At 39.6% G+C, this 19,779-nt stretch overlaps 1 protein-coding gene across 3 annotated transcripts in view; it reads right to left on the bottom strand.

Annotated features, from left to right (window-relative positions):
* Positions 1-19,779, bottom strand: part of SVEP1 (sushi, von Willebrand factor type A, EGF and pentraxin domain containing 1) — a 197,112-nt gene that overhangs the window by 32,731 nt on the left and 144,602 nt on the right. For all 3 annotated transcript variants that reach the window (XM_027034812.2, XM_027034811.2, XM_053204811.1), the window contains exons 37-40: positions 12,561-13,233; positions 7,692-10,483; positions 5,526-5,751; positions 2,853-3,008 (exon numbers count right to left, since the gene is read on the bottom strand). In XM_027034812.2, coding sequence (XP_026890613.1) covers positions 2,853-3,008; positions 5,526-5,751; positions 7,692-10,483; positions 12,561-13,233 — 3,847 coding nt within the window. The remainder of the gene's footprint in view (positions 1-2,852; positions 3,009-5,525; positions 5,752-7,691; positions 10,484-12,560; positions 13,234-19,779) is intronic.

The following is a 19,779-nucleotide window of genomic DNA, read 5'->3' as shown; positions in this document are numbered from 1 at the left end:
TCTCCTGAGGTCAGGAAAAATACAAGGATCTCCACTCTTACCACTTTTATTCAACATAGTACTGGAAGTCCTAGCTACAGCAATCAGACAAAAAGAAGAAATAAAAGGCATCCAAACTGGTAAGGAAGAAGCCAAACTTTCACTGTTTGAAGAAGACATGATACTCTATATAGAAAACCCAAGACTCCACCAAAAAACAGAAAGAGAAATTCAGAAAACAATCCCATTTATAACTGCATCCAAAATAATAAGATACTTAGAATAAAACTAACCAAAGAGGTGAAAGACCTGTACTCTGAAAACTATAAAACACTGATGAAAGAAATTGAAGATGACAGAAAGAAATGGAAAAACATCCCATGCTCGTGGATTGGAAGAAATAATATCGTTAAAATGTCTATAATACCCAAAGCAATCTACACCTTTAATGAAATCCCCATCAAAATACCAACAGCATTTTTCACATAACTAGAACAAATAATCCTAACATTTGTATGGAACCATAAAAGACCCTGAATCGCCAAAGCAATCTTGAAAAAAAAAGCAAAGCTGGAGACATCACAATTCCAGACTTAAGTTACATAACAAAACTGTAATCATCAAAACAGTATGGTACTGGCACACAAAAAAAGACACACAGATCAATGAAACAGAACAAAATGCAGAAATAAACCCACAATTTATGGTCAACTACTCTTTGATAAGGCAGGAAAGAATATCCAGTGGAAAAAAGGCAGTCTCTTCCACAAATGGTGTTGGAAAAACTGGATGGCAACATGCCAAAAAATGAAATTAGACCACTTTCTTGCACCATACACAAAAATACATTTAAAATGGATTAAAGATGTAAATGTGAGACTTGAACCATAAATTCCTAGAGGAAAACATAAGCAGTAGTCTCTATGATATCAGTCATAGCAACATTTTTCTAGATAGGTCTCCTCAGGCAAGAGAAACAAAAGCAAAAATAAACTATTGGGACTACATCAAAACAAAAATCTTCTACAGGGTGCCTGGCTGGCTCAGTTGGTGGAGCATGCAACTCTTGACCTTGGGGTTGTGAGTTCAAGCCCCACGTTGTATATAGAGATTACTTAAAGATAATAAATCTTAAAAAAAGAAAAGCTTCTGCATAGGGAAGGAAATAATCAACAAAACTAAAGGGGAACCTATGGAATGGGAGAAGATGTTTGCAAATGACATATTCGATATAGGGTTAGTATCCAAAATATATAAAGTACTTACATAACTCAACACATCCAAAACAAATAACCCAATTAAAAACGGGCAGAAGACATGAACAGACATTTCTCCACAGAAGACATACAAATGGCCAACAGATACATGAAAAAATGCTTAACATCCCTCATCATCAGGGAAATGCAAATCAAAACTACGATGAGATATCACCTCACACCTGTCAGAATGGCTAAAATCAAAAACACAAGAAACAACAGGTATTGGTGAGTTTGTGGAATGGAATGGAATGGAATATTAGCCATAAAAAGGCTGAAATCTTGCCATTTGCAATGACATGGATGGATCTAGGGAGTATAATGCTAAGCGAAATAAGTCAGTCAGAGAAAGACAAATATCATATGATTTCACTCATATGTGGAATTTAAGAAACAAAAAAAATGAACAAAGGGGGATAAAAAGAGAGAGACAGAGCAAGAAACAGACACTTAACTATAGAGAACAAACTGATGGTGACCAGGAGGGAGGTAGGTGGGGGGAACAGGTGAAATAGGTGATGAGGATTAGGAGTGCATTTGTCATGATGATCACTGGGTGATTAAAATAAAAACTTTAAAAAAAAATGCAGCTTTTCCACCAAAGTAAATAGGAAGATAGAGATGCTGCTGATGGGGTTTTAATGTTACAAACCAGGAGTGGTCTTGAGACTAACTTAGTATTCAGCTAGAACTGCTCTGAGGATTTTCAGGCCACACCTGCCAGGTGGCAAACCTAGCATCTCCACCAAGAACTCTCCAAAGTATTTAAACCCATTGCTTGAGGAAATCCTAGTTTGCGTACGTCAGTCCCTATGGTTACCTCCCCACAGTGACAGATGGACTGGCCTGTTACACAGTAGGATTAACAAGAGGCCAAAACACAAGTTTAAATGGCCAACTAAAGTAACAATGAAAGTCTTGTGACTGGTATTCTAGTTTCCTCTTCCTTTTCATGGCTCTGATTCTTTTGTAATTTGAGACTTACTTTGTTTTTTTAAAATTATAAGTCATTTAAAAAAATTAAAAAAAATGTTTTTAATGTTTATTTTTGAGAGAGCAAGTGTGAGCGGAGGAGGGGCAGAGAGAGAGGGAGACACAGAATCCAAAGCAGCCTCTAGGCTCTGGGCTGTCAGCACAGGCCTGACGTGGGGCTTGAACTCACGGACCGTGAGATCATGACCTGGGGTGAAGTTGGACGCTTAACCGACTGAGCCACTCAGGCTCCGCTCCCAACTTTTTTTTTTAATGTTTATTTATTTTTGAGAGAGAGAAAGAGAGACAGAGTGCAAGCAGGGGAGGGGCAGAGAGAGAGGGAGTCACAGAATCTGAAGCAGGCTCCTGGCTCTGGGCTGTCAGCACAGGGTCCAACGTGGGACTTGAACCTGTGGACTGGGAGATCAAGACCTGAGCCGAAGCTGGACGCTTAAAGGAGCCACCCAGGCTCCCCAATTATAAGTCACTTCAAATATTTCTTGGAAAGTGTTAGGATGTAAGGTAACAAAGTATAAAAAAATCTTTTAGGACCAGAACCAGTGAAACAAATTGGTATTATATTAAAAATGTTCCCAGAATACTCAAAAAACAAATTGATTCTAGTTAAACAATTTGTTCACTTACCTCTAATTCATAGCCAGGTTCACACTGATAAATAACTGTGCTTTCAAAAGTAAATTTACTGCCAAACACGAACCCATGTTCTGGACTTTCAGGTTTCCCACAAGAAACTGGACTGCAGGATTCATCAGAAAACGGTGGCTCCCAGGTGCCATCAAGCTAAATAACAAATGACAGATTAGAAGTTACACGTAAGAGTTAATACATATGAATGAAGTTTGCAAATATTGGCAGAGCAGAATAATCCCTAAAATGATGATCCTAGAATTTGGTTCTACTTCTGATACGTATAGTCTGTGGCCTTAAAAAACACACATTAGTTATTAGATGCCCTTGTTAGTTATCACTGAACAATTTTAGACATTTCTCAAACACATAAAACAAGCATTTTCTTCCTAATAGAAACCATTAAAATATCAAGAACGCCAAGAAGTGTGTTTTCATTATGATGCATGAGGACTGGATGGTTGATACAAATATTCCAGGGCATCCTTATATCCTGATACCAAGCTATCCTCACTTTTCTCTTTATTTCCCACTGCCATGGTCAGAGTTAACATTTTTCAACCTTCTATTTAAGTGAAGTGAGGCATACACAGATGTTTCCCTTAAAGACTGTTATTCTCTTGCTAATATTCTTCTGTTTTCCTTGAGGAAACAGTGCATGAGCTCATTAACAGTCAATAACAGGACTTCAGGCTAAACCCTTTATTCTATATATGAGGCAGAATTAATCTTATACATATGTCTGCCTCATCACTAACCATTCCCTTAGTGTTGGAAGTGTTAGTTGTATCTAATTTTTCAATACTATGAATGGTGCTCCAATAAAGATACCTTTTTGCATAAATTGTTCTGGGTATTACTATTAACTTTTAAAAACTACATAGTACTGTTTTCTTTTGATACATCTGAAACCTGTTTTGGCATATTTTAATCCCCCCCCCCCCCCGCCATTGGTTACTTCATTATATCAGAGTAATTTGTTTACTAATGATTCCTTTCTCCATGGACTTGTGGTGACTCCTTTATCAAGATGTACTTGGATTTATTATTCCGTTCCACTCATTTTCCTTTCTGCTGAGTCTACACCAATACCACACTGATAGGACCTTTGTAATTCTGTAATATGTCATCATTTCAGGAAAGGCTGGACCTCCTGTACTCATGTTTCAAACTTCATAGTGATCTTCTCATCCATTTATTCTATGAAGGACAGAATCATTTTGCTCTATCAAGATAAAATATTTCTAGGCACTGAACATAGCGTTACACAATTTGTGCATCTAAACACTTATAAAGGGTCTATTCTATTTTGGGACCAAAATTCAAACCCAAAACTCAGTTGTGTGAGGGTTAGGGGTCATACCTTGTGTAGAGAAAGTGAGGAGGGTGGTCAAAAATAAATTACTGATTCAGAAAAAAAGAGCATAGTCACCAGTATTTGGGGTCCCACAGGGCACATGGAGGGGCACTAGACTGTTCACACACCCAACCCGGAGAAGCTCGGGGAGAACATCGAATTATTCCCTTAAACGTGGTGGGACGAATTTCCCATTAGCTTATTTCAAACAGTTCAGGGTCTTTGAAAAAGCTTCCCCTCAAACTGCTTCAGTTCTAAATCTAAAAGGGATAACCTGGAAACGATACCAATTTTGAGAGCGTGGTTCCCCCTGCCAGTCATCTGGCCTGCTTCCTGTGATGTTCCTGTTTTTAGGTTTGGCAGAAACCAATCACTGAGTATGCATGACTTACAAATGGAAAACTGGGAGGAGAATGAAATAGTTCTTGAGTCCCTGCCAAATGTCAGGCATGTACTAGATGCTTTATTAACATTAATTAAATCCTTGCAATTACTGATTTACAAATAAAACAAGTTGGGGGAACATAAGGCCACAGAGCCTATAAATACTGAGATGCAGTTCAAAGGAATGTTTAAGGTAAAACTTATTTCTAGACCATGCAGCCTGCTCCCACCTTCAACTCCTCCCTCCCCCAACTCCAGAAACAGAAGAATATATCAATAACTCATTTTATTTTTCTTTCTCTGGCTCATCTTATGGAAGCTAGGAGAAGGGGATGTGCTAGGAATATCTTCTATCTATGGTGTTGATCTAGGCCCTTTCCCCCATTAATTCTCTAGTTTTTTGTTCTAATCATACAAGACACACACTGTTATACACATTTTTTTTCAAATAAGGAACCTGAAGCTTAGGCATTTTAGGTAACTTTCTTAAAGTCATACAAGTGGTAGGTAGCAGAGACAGCATTTGACTTTATTGTTTCTGCGACTTTTGTTTTTTCTACTAAAACTAGAGACAGTTGCTCTCAATCAGGGCTCAGTTCCCACACAAAGACACCCTTTATAGGGTTTATGTATGAGCCACCTGACTTACGGTTAATTTTTCATGAATATTTCGTTATAGATATTTGAACACTTTATCTAACTTTGGCACTTTTTATCTACTCTTGGCATTTTCTTGGTTTAAAAATGGGAATATTGAAAAGAAAGATGCTTTATATTTCTACCAAAAAAAACTTCTCAAATTCTTGACACACTTGGAAACTTGAGACATTTTTTTTTTCAGGGCTGCAAAATACTGCTTGTGTGGACACACACACATTTAATATATGTAAATGAGTTACAAATACATGTTCTAAGGCAGTGAATCTTACCTGACATGTTGATACGTTAACTCCCTCATAGATATACCCTTCTTCACAGGACACAGAAACTTGCTTATTCACACTGAAATCATCCCCGTGAACAAGTATACGTGTTATATTTGCTGGCAGAGGACATTTTCTAGGACTGCAGGAGATTCTCTCAGGAAACCAATGACCGTCTTTCTGACAGGTGAATGTGTCTATAGCTGTATCCATCACATAACCTTCCAGACATCTGGAATGGAAAAGCCAAATGAGGGTCTTAAAGAGAGTACAATACAGCTGGTGACTTATTCTTGGATTTAAGATGATGTTCCAACACTCAGTGGAGATTTTATGTGACATATTAAAACTGATTCAAAGCTCAAGGGAATGGCGCTGCCATGCAAAAAACAAAACAAAACAAAACAAAAAACAACAGAACGAGGACAATCAGATCAGTCCTCAGTGGTCCACGCCAAGGATTAACCAAGGCTACAGTTGATTTAAATGTTGTTGACATTCTTTACCTTTCTTGCAGGTAATATTAACATTGAATTCACTTTTATTCTGAAAATAGCTAACAGTTCTAAAAATTCTAGACAAAGTCCAAAATAGACTCAGATATTAACAAGAATACGACATAATTAATATTTATTGGGTATCTATTTGTGCCAAGCACTGTTCTAAGTCCTTGATAGAGGGCATTTCTTTTAATCCTGAAAGGCAGATACTGTTATGTAACAAACCATGAGTTTGGTATTCAAACTCAAATCAAACTGGCTCTAAAATACTCTGATTTTTAGAATTTGCATTTATTTATTCAGCAAATGTTCACATAGCACTTATTACATTCCAGTCACTGTTCTAAGTGCTCTACAAATATTAATTGATTTAATTTTAATGTCAACCCTATGGGTAGGTATGATTATTATCTTTATTCCCATTTGGCAGATGATGTGACTGACATCAGAGATACCCCAGGAAGTGACAGAGCTGAGATTCCTGCCTATGCAGTCTGGTTCCAGAGTCCGGTTCCAGAGTCCATGCTTTCACTGCCGTACTACACTGCCGCTTAAGTTGAACCATTTAATTAACTAACATTGACTAGGTGGATATATATGTTTTTTTAATTTCACAAATCACCAAGCTGGATAGGACTCACTTTTGCAAACTTGTAATCTGTTTACTACAAGATCTGAAACATCATCAACACACAACAAGGAAGAACAAACAAGGGGGGTCTTGAGAAAGAGGTGATATCGGGATTTCTCAAGATATCTCACACATCAACATTCAAAGAGAAAGCTGAAAATATATTTCAAAAGCAAGGGATAACTGTTGTTTTTCTTCTTGGTGCATGATATACTACTCTTTGGCTTTCTTGTCATTGAGGATCCTCCTGTGGGTTTACTTTTACCGCAATTAGGAGAAAAGGAAGGTAGGGCTAAAATGCCCACAAGAACAGTTACTGAATTATTAACATCTAAGAAGCCAATATGTGAAAGATAATCCATAGCTCCTTCACAGACATGAGTCAAATCTAAGTTGATTTAGAGGGCTGATATATTTAGGGACATTCATTCCAATAAAAAAAATTAATTTATAGATTTATTCTGTATTCTCTCATTTCTTTTTAAGAATGCATTGTAGATAGGGAACTTTACAGAAAAACTCACTATTTGTGCATTAAATGCTTAGTTTGTTCAAATTGCGAAGTCTGAAAGGTTCCTTAAGATATCTCCCTATTTATATTGATCAGTGAAGGTATATGCTTTTTGACCTGAATTCTTCAGCTTTTGCCTAATATGTCCAATATTTGCATGTATGGATATAACTATAAAGTGGTATCATAAAGAAATTTACCAGCATGATGTTTAAAAGAGAAAAGAGCCTTGTGACTTAAGAGATATGAAAGCTAGCTAGAGAATCTTACTGTTTCATGAAGATCAACAGAATATGATAATCATGATACTTGTATTAGGAACTACAATCTGAAAATGTAGTTTAGTTTTTATAGACAATGGACTTCTACATAATTATGAATAGAATAAGGCCAAGGGGTTAAAAACTTCAGTTTTGGGAGAGCAGTCCAGAGGTGGTATTTTCCCAATTTGCTAAATTTTTGACCGAGTGCTTTTTATTTTACCGCCCTCCTGCCTGCACCCTTTGGAGATTCTAGAGCCACGGTCTTACCTGAGTGTCACTTTACTTTCATAGGTGTGTGACTCTCCAGTTGCTACTGCATTGGCGACAGATGGGGGTGGTCCACAGGACAGGGGCTCACAGACTGGATAAGGCTGGCTCCATGTCCCCTCCTCGGTACAAATCAGATCTGAACTCCCTTGGATGACATATCCGGATCTGCAGTTGTAAGTTATCGCATTTTCCTCCAAAGAGCCGCTCTCACTGATGAATGCGTTTGGTATCGTTGGGGGAGAACCACAAGAAGCGTGTTCACAGTGTGGGAAGACAGAGCTCCACTGGCCATTGGCTTCACAGGTGATTTCAGAAGCTCCATGGAGCTTGAAGCCTTTGAAGCACTGAATCTGGGTTGCCTTTCCACAGCCAAAATCTGTCCCGTTGACAGCTCCATTTTGAATTACTGGTGTGGAACACCTGCAAGGCAGGCAGGAAGGTGGGCTGCCGCTCCAGGAGCCATTGGAAAGGCACCTTCTTGAAGGACTGCCATGGAGCTTATAACCAGGAAAGCACTGATACTGTATATGCCCCCCGTGATAAAAGGAGAAGCCATTAGAAAAGCCATGGGGAAGATCTTCAGGAGGGCCACAGTTGACTGGCTTACAGAAAGGAAACTCTGTATCCCAGTTGCCATCTGATTGACAGGTGAGTCTTGGAGCACCATGCAACACGTAGCCCTCCTGACAGTGGAACACCACTTCCTTCCCAAAGCCATAGTCCAAGCCATCCATCACTCCATTTGTCAATTGCGGTGGGGTAGCACATCTGACAGGCACACAGAGGGGAGTGGTTCCACTCCAATTTCCATCGGCAAGACAAACACGACTCTTGGCACCCTCGAGTAAGAACCCTACATTGCAAGCGTACTCAACCTCTTTTTGAAATGTATATTCATCTCCTTTCACCTGGCCGTTGGCTGAGACTGGAGGTGAACCACAGTCCACAGGGATGCAGATTGGCTCATTCCCGTCCCAATTTTTATTTTGTTGGCATGTTCTCCTCTCGTTGCCATTCAACACATACCCAGGATTACACTCATAGAACACCACACTCAGGTAGGTGTAGTTGCTTCCTTTGACAGAGCCATTCATAACTGGATTTGGTTTTTTGCATGAAATGGCCTCACAGGTTGGGGAAGCACCACTCCACTCTCTATTCTGTAGACAAAGTCTTATGTCAGAGCCCACCAGAATGTGCCCAGGTTTGCAGCTATACTGTATAGCACTGCCCATGGTAGTCTCTGTAAAATGCATAAAGCCATTTTCAGGAGCAACAGGCAAGTCACATTCAATTGAAATACAGGAAGGTGCACTGCCATTCCACGTTCCATCTTCCTGGCAGATCAGTATAGGGTTCCCCAAAAGTTCATATCCTGGACTACAGGTGTATGAAACCATGGTGCCATGTGGAAAGTGTGCTAAGTGTGCAGTAGGAGATCCCTTTGTGTTTTCCCAGGATTTAGTCACTGCTCCCAGGTGATGAGGAGGGAGAGGAGTCCGATATGGAACTTCCATCAAGTCCTCTTCTTGGTCAAAATATCCTTGACCACCTTTGACCTTAGTACAGTCTCCAAAATCAATATGAGGAGGGAGACCACAGTCTATGGTTACACATGTTGGTATAGAGCCTGACCATCCTGACTCTTCACAGGTCTGCATGGCATGACCAGCTACATGGAACCCAGGAAAGCAGCTGTAGATGATCATGGCACCGAAGCTATAATCTGCACCCTCTACAAAACCATTTTCAATGGGTTGTGGGGGATTACAGTGGATCGCACTGCATGATGGGACATCCACATCCCAATCACCTGTCTCTAAACAAGTTAAGGCTTTGGGACCTTGAAGCCTGAAGCCTCGGTCACAAGAATATATAACGCTTTGCCCATAGTGTAGGTCTGTATAAGAGAATTTGCCATTCAAAATCTCCTTGGGTTTTGGGCACTCAATGGGTTTACAGGTGGGTTTTCCTCCGAGCCAGTGACCATTTTCTCCACAAAGGGTGGTAGTATTTCCCACCAACTCATAGCCTGGCTTGCAGGTATAGAGAGCTGTGCTGAGATAGGCAAGACCTTGCACATCGATGATGCCATTGAGAATTTCCTCAGGTTGGGGACATTCCACTGGGACACATTCTGGCAGTGGGGAACTCCAGGTACCATCAGCTTGGCAGGAGGTGGTAGGATTCCCTCTTAGGAAAAATCCATCCACGCAAGAATACTCGACAGTACTTCCAAAATGAAGACTGGAAGAGGGAGCGGGGACACCAAAGGGAATTAGGGGAGGTGGGAGGCAAAGAACCATCTTGCAAACAGGAAAAGAATCATTCCATTGCTGTGATAGCAAGCATTTCAGGACAGGGGGGCCCTGAAGGGCATGTCCTTCTTTACAAGAAAATGTCACCATTCCTACTTCACTAGCTAATTCCTTCAGGACGAGCTGGTTTTCCAAGAGGGGTGGCTCTGGGCACCTGGAAGGCACACACTTCTGGTTTGGCTTCTTATTCCATTTGCCAGACTTCAGGCATGTCCAAGAATGATCACCAATGAGCTCATAACCCTCATTACAGAAAAACTGAACCTTGGACCCTACTTCAAAAATTTCTCCTTTCATGTAGCCATTCTGGATTGGGGGAGGTTTTCCACAGTTGAGGGGGATGCATGACAGAGGGGATTCACTGTACCAGTGGCGATTGGCTTGGCAAACAAATACAGGACTTCCAACTGCTTTGTAGCCTGGATTACATCGGTATCTTGCTTCACTCTCAAAGATCCTGCCAGTTGCATGCTGTATAACAGGGAGAAAACAATTAAGCACAGTTTGCATAACAAATCATATGGTTGACTAAATACTGTGAATAATAATTTAAAAATTAAACTAAAAATACCTATGTTAAAATGAATCCATTAAGGCATAAGTAAATGTAGACTTCTGTTTTTTTTTTCAATAGGTCCACTCTATTTTTAATAAGCGAAAAAGATAGGTCAAATTAGGTAATCTCTACTGCAGAAATTTTTACCATAGGGTTGAGCCCATAATTGGTAAAAGACCAACTGTTTAAAATTGATGATTTGATGGAGCACTACCAAAAATTATAAATTACTTAGTTCAAAAAAATCTTGCTCACCAAAGCAATGCTGGAGTGTGTTGCTTTAATCACAGAAAAGGAAACATACCCATACAAACATACATCTATTTGTTAATATCATTAAAAAAAGAAGCAAACAAAATATGTTTCATGGATATATTCCTAACAGTACCATCAGAGTTTTTTGTGTTCATTCTTAACATACTTCAAAAAAATTGCTGCTCTGAGGATGGGAAATAAAAAGTAATACTTCATCTTTTAAATAGAAAGTTAATACTCATGATCTCAACATTTAAATAAATAAGTGCTTAATATAAGAACAAGTCCTTTTCTTTCTTTCTTTCTTTCTTTCTTTCTTTCTTTCTTTCTTTCTCTCTCTCTCTCTTTCTCTCTCTCTCTCTCTCTCTCTCTCTCTCTCTCTCTCTCTTTCTCTCTTTCTCTCTTTCTCTCTTTCTCTCTTTCTTTCTTTCTTTCTTTCTTAAAAAATGTTTAAGTAGGCTTCACACCCAGTGTGGAGCCCAGTACAGGGTTGAACTCATAATCCTGAGATCAAGACTTGAGCTCAGATCAAAAGTCAGACACTTCACTGACTGAGCCACCCAGGTGCCCCAATAACAGATCATTGTCAGGCAGTACGAAAGACGAATTAGTTATGAAACCTTTAAAAGGATTATCATGGTAATGTCTAGCTTCCACGCTATAGTGAACTTCTCATTCTAGTGGACGTAATTATTTGTTTTGTGCATTTATTTCTTGGGCACCCACCTCCATGCACATAAGCACCATACCATCAGAGGCCTAAGCTGTGTTGTTAAATACCAGCTTTCCGATGCTTACGTGGCACCTAGTAGGAGCTCCAGAGATATTTGTCAAAGAAACAGATGAAGAAAACTCCCTTATCTTATATACACCCTCTTCCAATGGAATGCTAATACAGCTGAGCAAAGGTGTCAAACAGAAGGTTGTTACTGTTGTTTTAGAATATAAAGGAGAAAAGGTATTATGTATGTGTGGGTTTTTACATAGTGTTTAATTAGAATATTGTCTCTTTAAAATGGCCCTTGATTTGGGGAAATAGATCCTCATTACTGTTTTCTTTTTTGTTTAAGTAGGCTTCATGCCCAGTGCAGAGCTCAACATGGGGCTTGAATTAATTACCAGGAGATCAAGACCTGAGACCAAGAGTCGGACGCTCAACTGACTGAGCCACCCAGGTGCCTCTTATTACCATTTTCTTGATGGACTTCATGAGAAGGCACATATTAATATGAAAGGAAGATATGTGTGGATCTGAGAGAGCTCTTTGTCCTGGTGAATCTACCGTTGGGTCCACTGAAAGAAACTTGCAGAAGCTGCATTATAGTGAACGGGTGGTTCACGCCATCTGCTGTTTAAAAATTAGAAATGATACCAGATGTCTACAGGTTCCATTAGACCTTGTTTTCTACAAAATATACATCCATCTTGGAATAACTTCTTCTACAAAGCAAAACAATATTGTATTAAAATTGGTTTATTCTAACTTCATAGTTAGGACCAAGGTGTTGCTACAAAGCACTTCAAATGTCTCTACACCAGCAGAAGGTAGAAACTCTACATTAAAAGGATTCCTAACCTCTATCAACTTCTTGCCAATACTCACTACCTATAGGGTTAGCCACTTCTGCTTTTCAACAGTTAATTTGTTCAATGCCCTGCTTCCGAATTCCCGGTTAGCTGCAGTGGACCAGCTGTCAGTGACAAAAGCCGCGAACTACTCACTCATCAGTCTCTTACCTCCAGAAAGCCATTCTCAACCTTAGGTGGTTCACTGCAAGACACAGGGTGGCATGTGGGTGTGGGGCTACTCCACTGTCCTGTGGCTTCACAGGTGCTCTTCTTCTCCCCTTTGATGTAGAACCCTCTGTTGCAGCTGTAAGCCACAATGGCTCCAAAACTGTAGTTTGATCCACTTGCATAGCCATTCAGGATGCTTGGTGGCTCTCCACACCGCACGGGGATGCACCGGATGGACATGGGGGAAGGGCTCCACTGCCCGCCTCTCAAACATTCAATCTTTGCTGAGGTGTTCAGTACAAAACCTTCTGTGCATTTAAAGCTCACAACTGACCCTGCTGCAAATTTTGCTTTGCTCACAGATTCCAAGATGCTATAGGAAACAGATGGAGGTTTTTCACAGAAATGAGCTATACAACGGGGCATGGCCTGACCTTCTGGGGGAACCCACTTGCCCTGGGCATTGCAAAGGAGCTGGGAATTGTCTGCCAGGCTGTAACCATCTGAGCAATAGTAGAATGCAATGTCTCCAAATAACCGATGGGCAGTTTCTGGAGAGGCGTGTTCCACGTTGGGGGGCTCATCGCAGGAGACAGCCAAACACTGCTGGTTACTTCCATTCCACTTGCCATTGGCCAGGCATTCGATGGTGTCAGGACCAGCGAGGGTATAGCTATGAGATTGGGAGGAAGAGAACAATAACTAAGCATAATATTTGAGAAAAGGTATTTGCATCTTTGTATATTCTGTTTTTATTTTTTTATCCTTCCAACAATGATTTTGCTTTCATTTATTATTCTTTAAAATAGCATTTGCTAAGATGGAGGCATAGTAGGGGGACCCTAGGCTCATCTCGTCCCTCAAACACAACTAGACAGCTATCAAATCATTCTGAATAACCAAGAAATCGACCTGAGGACGGACAGAACAAACTGCACAACTAGAGGGTGAGAAGAGGCCACATCAAGAAAGTGCAGAGACGGTTTGGGGGAGAAATGGATCACAGGTGCTGCAGAGGGGAGAAAGCCCTGGTGGCGGACAAAGGCGACAGAGAAAGCCCTCAGGGAAATGCACACAGAGAGTGCTTCCCCAAAGCGATTGGCTGAGAAAATGAGAGGGGCTGATTTTCGTGAGTTTTTGCAACCAGCAGGGCTTGAAGACTGGAGTTTTAAAGATCGGCAGGCATGGCTGGTGTAGAGATCTGAGGACGCTGCCCTGCTCCTGGAGAGAAGGCAGGCAAGCGGCCCAGGGGCAGATGGTGCGATCTGAAGAACACCTAAGCCACACGAGGAGACTGTTTGCTCTTCTTGGACAGCATCCGTGGGAGGTGGCATTCACAGAGTTACCTCTGCAGGGACAAAACAGCCGGCAGGCACCATTTCTCCCCCTTGCCCCACAGCATGAATGCAGAGCCACTGGCAGTAAACAGCACAGCACCGATGCTGGCTGTCTGACCTGCTTACACCAGGTCCCACAGCCCTGAGCTCTGCTGCTACAGCCCTGCTCGGTCAAGTCTGCCCCAGCACCGATGCAGTGGGCTCCTTGCCCTTTCAGACCAGCACAAACCCCTGCCCACATCATGTCTTCTGACAAGAAGTGGAGGTAGTATCAGGTCTTATTGAACAAGCAGAGCACATCTACTTAAGGCTCACTATACTCTGGCCAAGGACCAAACACTGCCCACAGCAGGCAAGGAGAGCCTCAGCAGATGACTGGCCTAAAGGACAGAGCAGCTAAAACATAACACCAGAGTGTATTCAGCACACATTGGACACCCCTGGGAGCCCCAGGCCCTGGACACCATATGACCTCTTCTTCACAAAGCCATTCCTCTCAGAAGCAGGAAGCGTAACAGGTTTTTCCAACACAGAGAAGAAGACAGAGCCAGACAAAATGCCAAGACAGAGGAATTCATCCCAAAGGAAACAACATAATAAGGTCATGGCCAGAGAGATCTTACTGAAACAGATATAAGCAATGTGCCTGATGGAGAATTTAAAGTGACAATCATAAGGATACTTGCTGGGATTGAGAAAAGAATGGAAGACTTTAGGGAGGCCCTCCACAGAGATTAAGGAACTAAAAAATAAGCAGTCAGAAATGAAAAATGCAGTAACTGAGATCGGAAATAGACGGGATGTAGTGAACACAAGGCTGGAAGAAGCAGAGGTACAAATAAGTGATCTAGAAGATAAAATAATGGAAAATAAGGAAGCTGAACAAAAGAGGGAAAGAATTATGGAACATGAGAATAGACTCAGGGAACTCAGTGAATCCATCAAATGTAATAACATTCATAAGAGTCCCAGAAGAAGAAGAAGAGAGAAAAGGGGACGGAAAATTTATTTCAGGAAATAATAGCTGAACACTTCCCTAATCTGGGGAAGGAAGCAGATAGCCAGATCTAGGAGGCACAGAGAACTCCCACCAAAATCAATAAAAGGCAGGCCAACACCAATGCATACAATTAAATTTGGAAAAGATAGCAATAAAGAAAAAATCCTAAAAGCAGCAAGACAAAAGATGTCCCTCACTTACAAGGGAAGAACCATAGGCTAGCTGGAGATTCTCAACAGAAACTTGGCAAGCCAGAAAGGAGTGGCATGATATAATCGATGTGCTGAATGGGGAAAACCTGCAGCCAACAGTACTCTATCTAGCAAGGGTATCATTCAGAACAGAAGGAGAGATGAAGTGTTTCCCAGACAAACAAAAACGAAAGGGGTTCGTGACCACTAAACCAGCCCTGCAAGAAATATTGAAGAGAACTCTTTGAGTGGAAAGGAAAGACCAAAAGTGACAAAGACAAGAAAGGAACAGAGAAAATCTCCAGAAACAACAACAAATAATAACATGGCATTAAATACATTCTAATAATTATTCTGAATGCAAATGGATTAAATGTTCCAATCAAGAGACATAGAGTGTAAGAATGGATTAAAAAACAAGACCCATCTATATGCAGCATACAAGAGACTCATTTTAGATGTAAAGACACCTGCAGATTGAAAGTGAGGGGATAGAGAAACATTTATTGTTTATCACGCAAACAGGCATCAGAAGAAAGCCGAAGTGGCAACACTTGTATTGGAAAAACTAGATTTTAAACCAAAACCTGTAACAATAGATGAAGAAGGGCACTTTATCATAATAAAGAGGACTATCCAACAAGAAGATCTAACAATTGTAAATATTTATGCCTCCAACATGAAAGCACCCAAATACATAAAACAGTTAATGACAAACATAAAGGAACTAACTGACAGTAATACAATAATAGTAGAGGACTTTAACACTCCACCTACATCAATGGGCAGATCTAGACAGAAAATCAACAAGGAAATAATGGCTTTGAATGACACATGGGAACAGATGGATTTAACATATATTCAGAACATTCCATCCTAAAACAACAGAATACACATTCTTTTTGAGTGCACATGGAACGTTCTACAGAACAGGTCACATATAGGCCACAAAACAAGCCTCAATAAATTCAAAAAGACTGAAGTCATGTCATGCATCTTCTCTGACCACAACACCATAAAAATAGAAATCTACCACAAGAAAAAGATCTGGAAAGACCACAAATACATAGAGGTTAAATAACATGCTACTAAATAATGAATTGGTGAACCAGGAAATAAAAGAAGAAATAAAAAAATATAGGAAAACCAAAGGAAATGAAAAAACATCAGTTCAAAATCTTTGGATGCATCAAAAGTGGTACTAAGAGGGAAGTTTATAGTAATACAGGACTACCCCAAGAAAGCAAGAAAAATCTCGCATAAACAACCCAAACGTACACCAAAAGGATTAGAAAAAGAACAACAAACAAAACCTAAAACCAGTAGAAGAAAGGAAATAATAAAGATGAAAGCAGAGATAAATGATGTAGAAACTAAAAAAACAATAGAACAGATCAATGAAACCAGGAGCTGATTCTGTGAAAAAAAAATCAACAAAATTGGTAAGCCTCTAGCCAGACTTATCAAAAAGAAAAGAGAGAAAGGACTCAAATAAACTCACAAACGAGAGAGGAGAAATAACAACCAACACCACATAAATACAATTATAAGAGAATGTTATGAAAAACGATATGCCAACAAATCTGACAGCCTGGGAGAAATGGATAAACTACAATCCTACAAATCCTACAAACTTATAAACTACCAAAACTGAAACAGGAAGAAATAGAAAACTTGAACAGACTAATCACCAGTAAAGAAGCTAAATCAGGAGTCAAAAATCTCCTAGTGAACAAAAGTCCAGGACCAGATGGCTTCACAGATGCATTCTATCAAGAGTTAATATCTATTCTCAAACTATTCTGAAATATAGAAGAGGGAAAACTTCCACATTCATGCTATGAGGCCAGCATTACCCTGACACCAATAAAAACTCCACTAAGAAAAACTCCACTAAATAAGAGAACTACACAACAACATCCGTGATGAACATGGATGTAAAAATTCTCAACAAAAAACTACCACATTGAATCCAACAATACATTGAAAGAATCATTCTCCAGGATCACTTGGGATTTATTCCTGGGTGGCAAGGGTGATTCAGTATTTGCAAGCCAATCAACAAGATACAGCACATTAACAAAAGAAAGGATAAGAACCATATGATCCTTTCTATAGATGTAGAAAAAGCATTTGATAAAGTATAATGTCCATTCATGACAAAAACCTTCAACAAAGTAAGGTTAGAGGGAGCATACCTCAAAATAATAAAGGCCATATATGAAAAACTTACAGCTAATATCATCCTCAATGGGGAAAAACTGAGAGCTTTTCCTCTACAGTCAGGAACAAGGCAGGGATGTCCACTCTCACCACTGATATTTAACATATTACAGGACGTTCTAGTCACAGCAATCAGACAATACAAAGAAATAAAAGGCAACCAAATTGGCAAGGCATAAGTCAAACTGTCACGGTTTGCAAATGACATGATATTCTATATAGAAAACCCAAAAACTCCACCAAAAAATTGCTAGAACTGATACATGAATTCATTAAAGTTGCAGGATACAAAATCAATGAATAGAAATCTGTTGCATTTCTATACATCAATAATGAAGCAGCAGAAAGAGAAATCAAGGAATTAATCCTATTTACAAACATACCAAAACCCACAAGATACCTAGGAATAATCCTAACCAAAGAGGTAAAATATCTGTACTCTGAAAACTATAGAACACTAACGAAAGAAATTGAAGAGAACACAAAGAAATGGAAAAACATTCCATGTTCATGGACTGGAAGAATAAATATTGTTAAAATGTCTATATTACTCTAAGCAATCTGCACATTTAATGCAACCTCTATCAAAATACCACCAGCATTCTTCACAGACCTAGAACCAATAATCTTAAAATGTGTATGGAACCACAAAAGACCCTGAATAGCCAAAGCAATCTTGAAAAAGCAAAGCAAAGCTGAAGGCATCACAATTCCAGGCCTCAAGTTACATTACAAAGCTGTAGTAATCAAAACAGTATGGCACTGGCTCAAAAACAGACACATAGATCAATGGAACAGAACAAAAAAATCTAGAAACAAACCCACAATTATATAGACAATTAATCTTCGACAAAGTAGGAAAGAATGCCCAATGGAAAAAAAAATCTCTTCCACAGATGACTTTGGGAAAACTGGATGGCAATATGCAAAAGAATGAAACTGGACCACTTTCTTGCACCATACACAAAAATACATTCAAAATGGACTAAATACCTAAGTGTGTGACCTGAACCATAAAATTTCCAGAAGAAAACATAAGCAGTAGTCTCTTTGACATCAGCTGTAGTCACACCTTTCTATACAGGTCCTCTCAGGCAAGAGAAACAAAAGCCAAAATAAATTATTGGGACTACATCAAAATAAAAGCTTCTGCATAGTGAAGGAAACAGTCAACAAAACCAAAATGCAACCTACGGAATGAGAGACGATATTTGCAAATGACATACCCAATATAGGGTTAGTATCCAAAATATATAAAGAACTTATATAACTCAACACCCAAAAGCAAATAATCCAATTAAAAATGAGCAGAAGACATGAACAGACATTTCTCCAAAGAAGACATACAGATGGCCAACAGACACATGAAAAGATACTCAAAAATCAGGAATTACAAATCAGGGGAATACAAATCAAAACCACAATGATATATCACTTGACACCTGTGAGAATGGCTAAAACTAACAATACAGGAAATAACAGGTGTTGGCAAGGATGCAGAGAAAGAGGAACCCTCTTACACTGTTGGTGGCAATGAAAACTGGTATAAGTCACTGTGGGATAGGGTATGGAGGTTCCTAAAAAAGTTAAAAATAGGGGCACCTGGGTGGCTCAGTTCGTTAAGTGTCTGACTCGTGATTTTAGCTCAGGTCATGATCTCACAGTTTGCGAGTTTGAGCCCTGCATTGGGCTTTGCACTGACAGTGCAGAGCCTGCTTGGGATTCTCTCTCTCCCTCTCTGTGCCCCTACCCTGCTCATGCTCTCTCTCTCTCTCAAAATAAAGAAATAAACTTTAAAAAAAGTTCAAAATAGAACTACTGTATGATCGAGCAATCACACTACTGGGTATTTACCTAAAGGATACAAAAATACTAATTCGAAGGGATACATGCACCCTGATATTTATAGCAGCATTATCAACAATAGGCAAATTATGGAAAAAGCCCAAATGTTCATTGACTGATGAATGGATACAATGTATAAAATGATGTGGTGTGTGTGTATGTGTGTCTGTGTGTGTGTGTGTGTGTGTGTGCGCGCGCGCGCGTGGTGGAATATTACTCAGCCTTAAAAATAAAATCTTGCCATTTGCAATGACATGGACGGAACTAGAGTGTATTCTGTTAAGTGAAGTAAGTCAGAGGAAAACAAATACCATATGATTTCACTCATACATGGAATTTAAGAAACTAAACAAATGAACATGGGGAGAAAAAAAGAGGAAAACCAAGAGACAAGACTTTTAACTATAGAGAACAAACTGCTGGTTACCAGAGGGTAGGTGAGCAGGGGGGTGGATGAAATAGGTGATGGGGATTAAGGAGGGCACTTGTTGTGATAAGCACTGGGTGTTGTACATTAAATGTCAAATCACTAAATTCTATATCTGAAACTAAACTTACACATTATGTATGTTAACTAACTGGAATTTAAATAAAAACTTGGAAAGACAAAAAAATAATATTTA

Source organism: Acinonyx jubatus, chromosome D4, assembly GCF_027475565.1.
Source record: "Acinonyx jubatus isolate Ajub_Pintada_27869175 chromosome D4, VMU_Ajub_asm_v1.0, whole genome shotgun sequence".
NCBI lineage: Eukaryota > Metazoa > Chordata > Mammalia > Carnivora > Felidae > Acinonyx > Acinonyx jubatus.
This window is presented reverse-complemented; position numbering and strand designations above follow the sequence as displayed.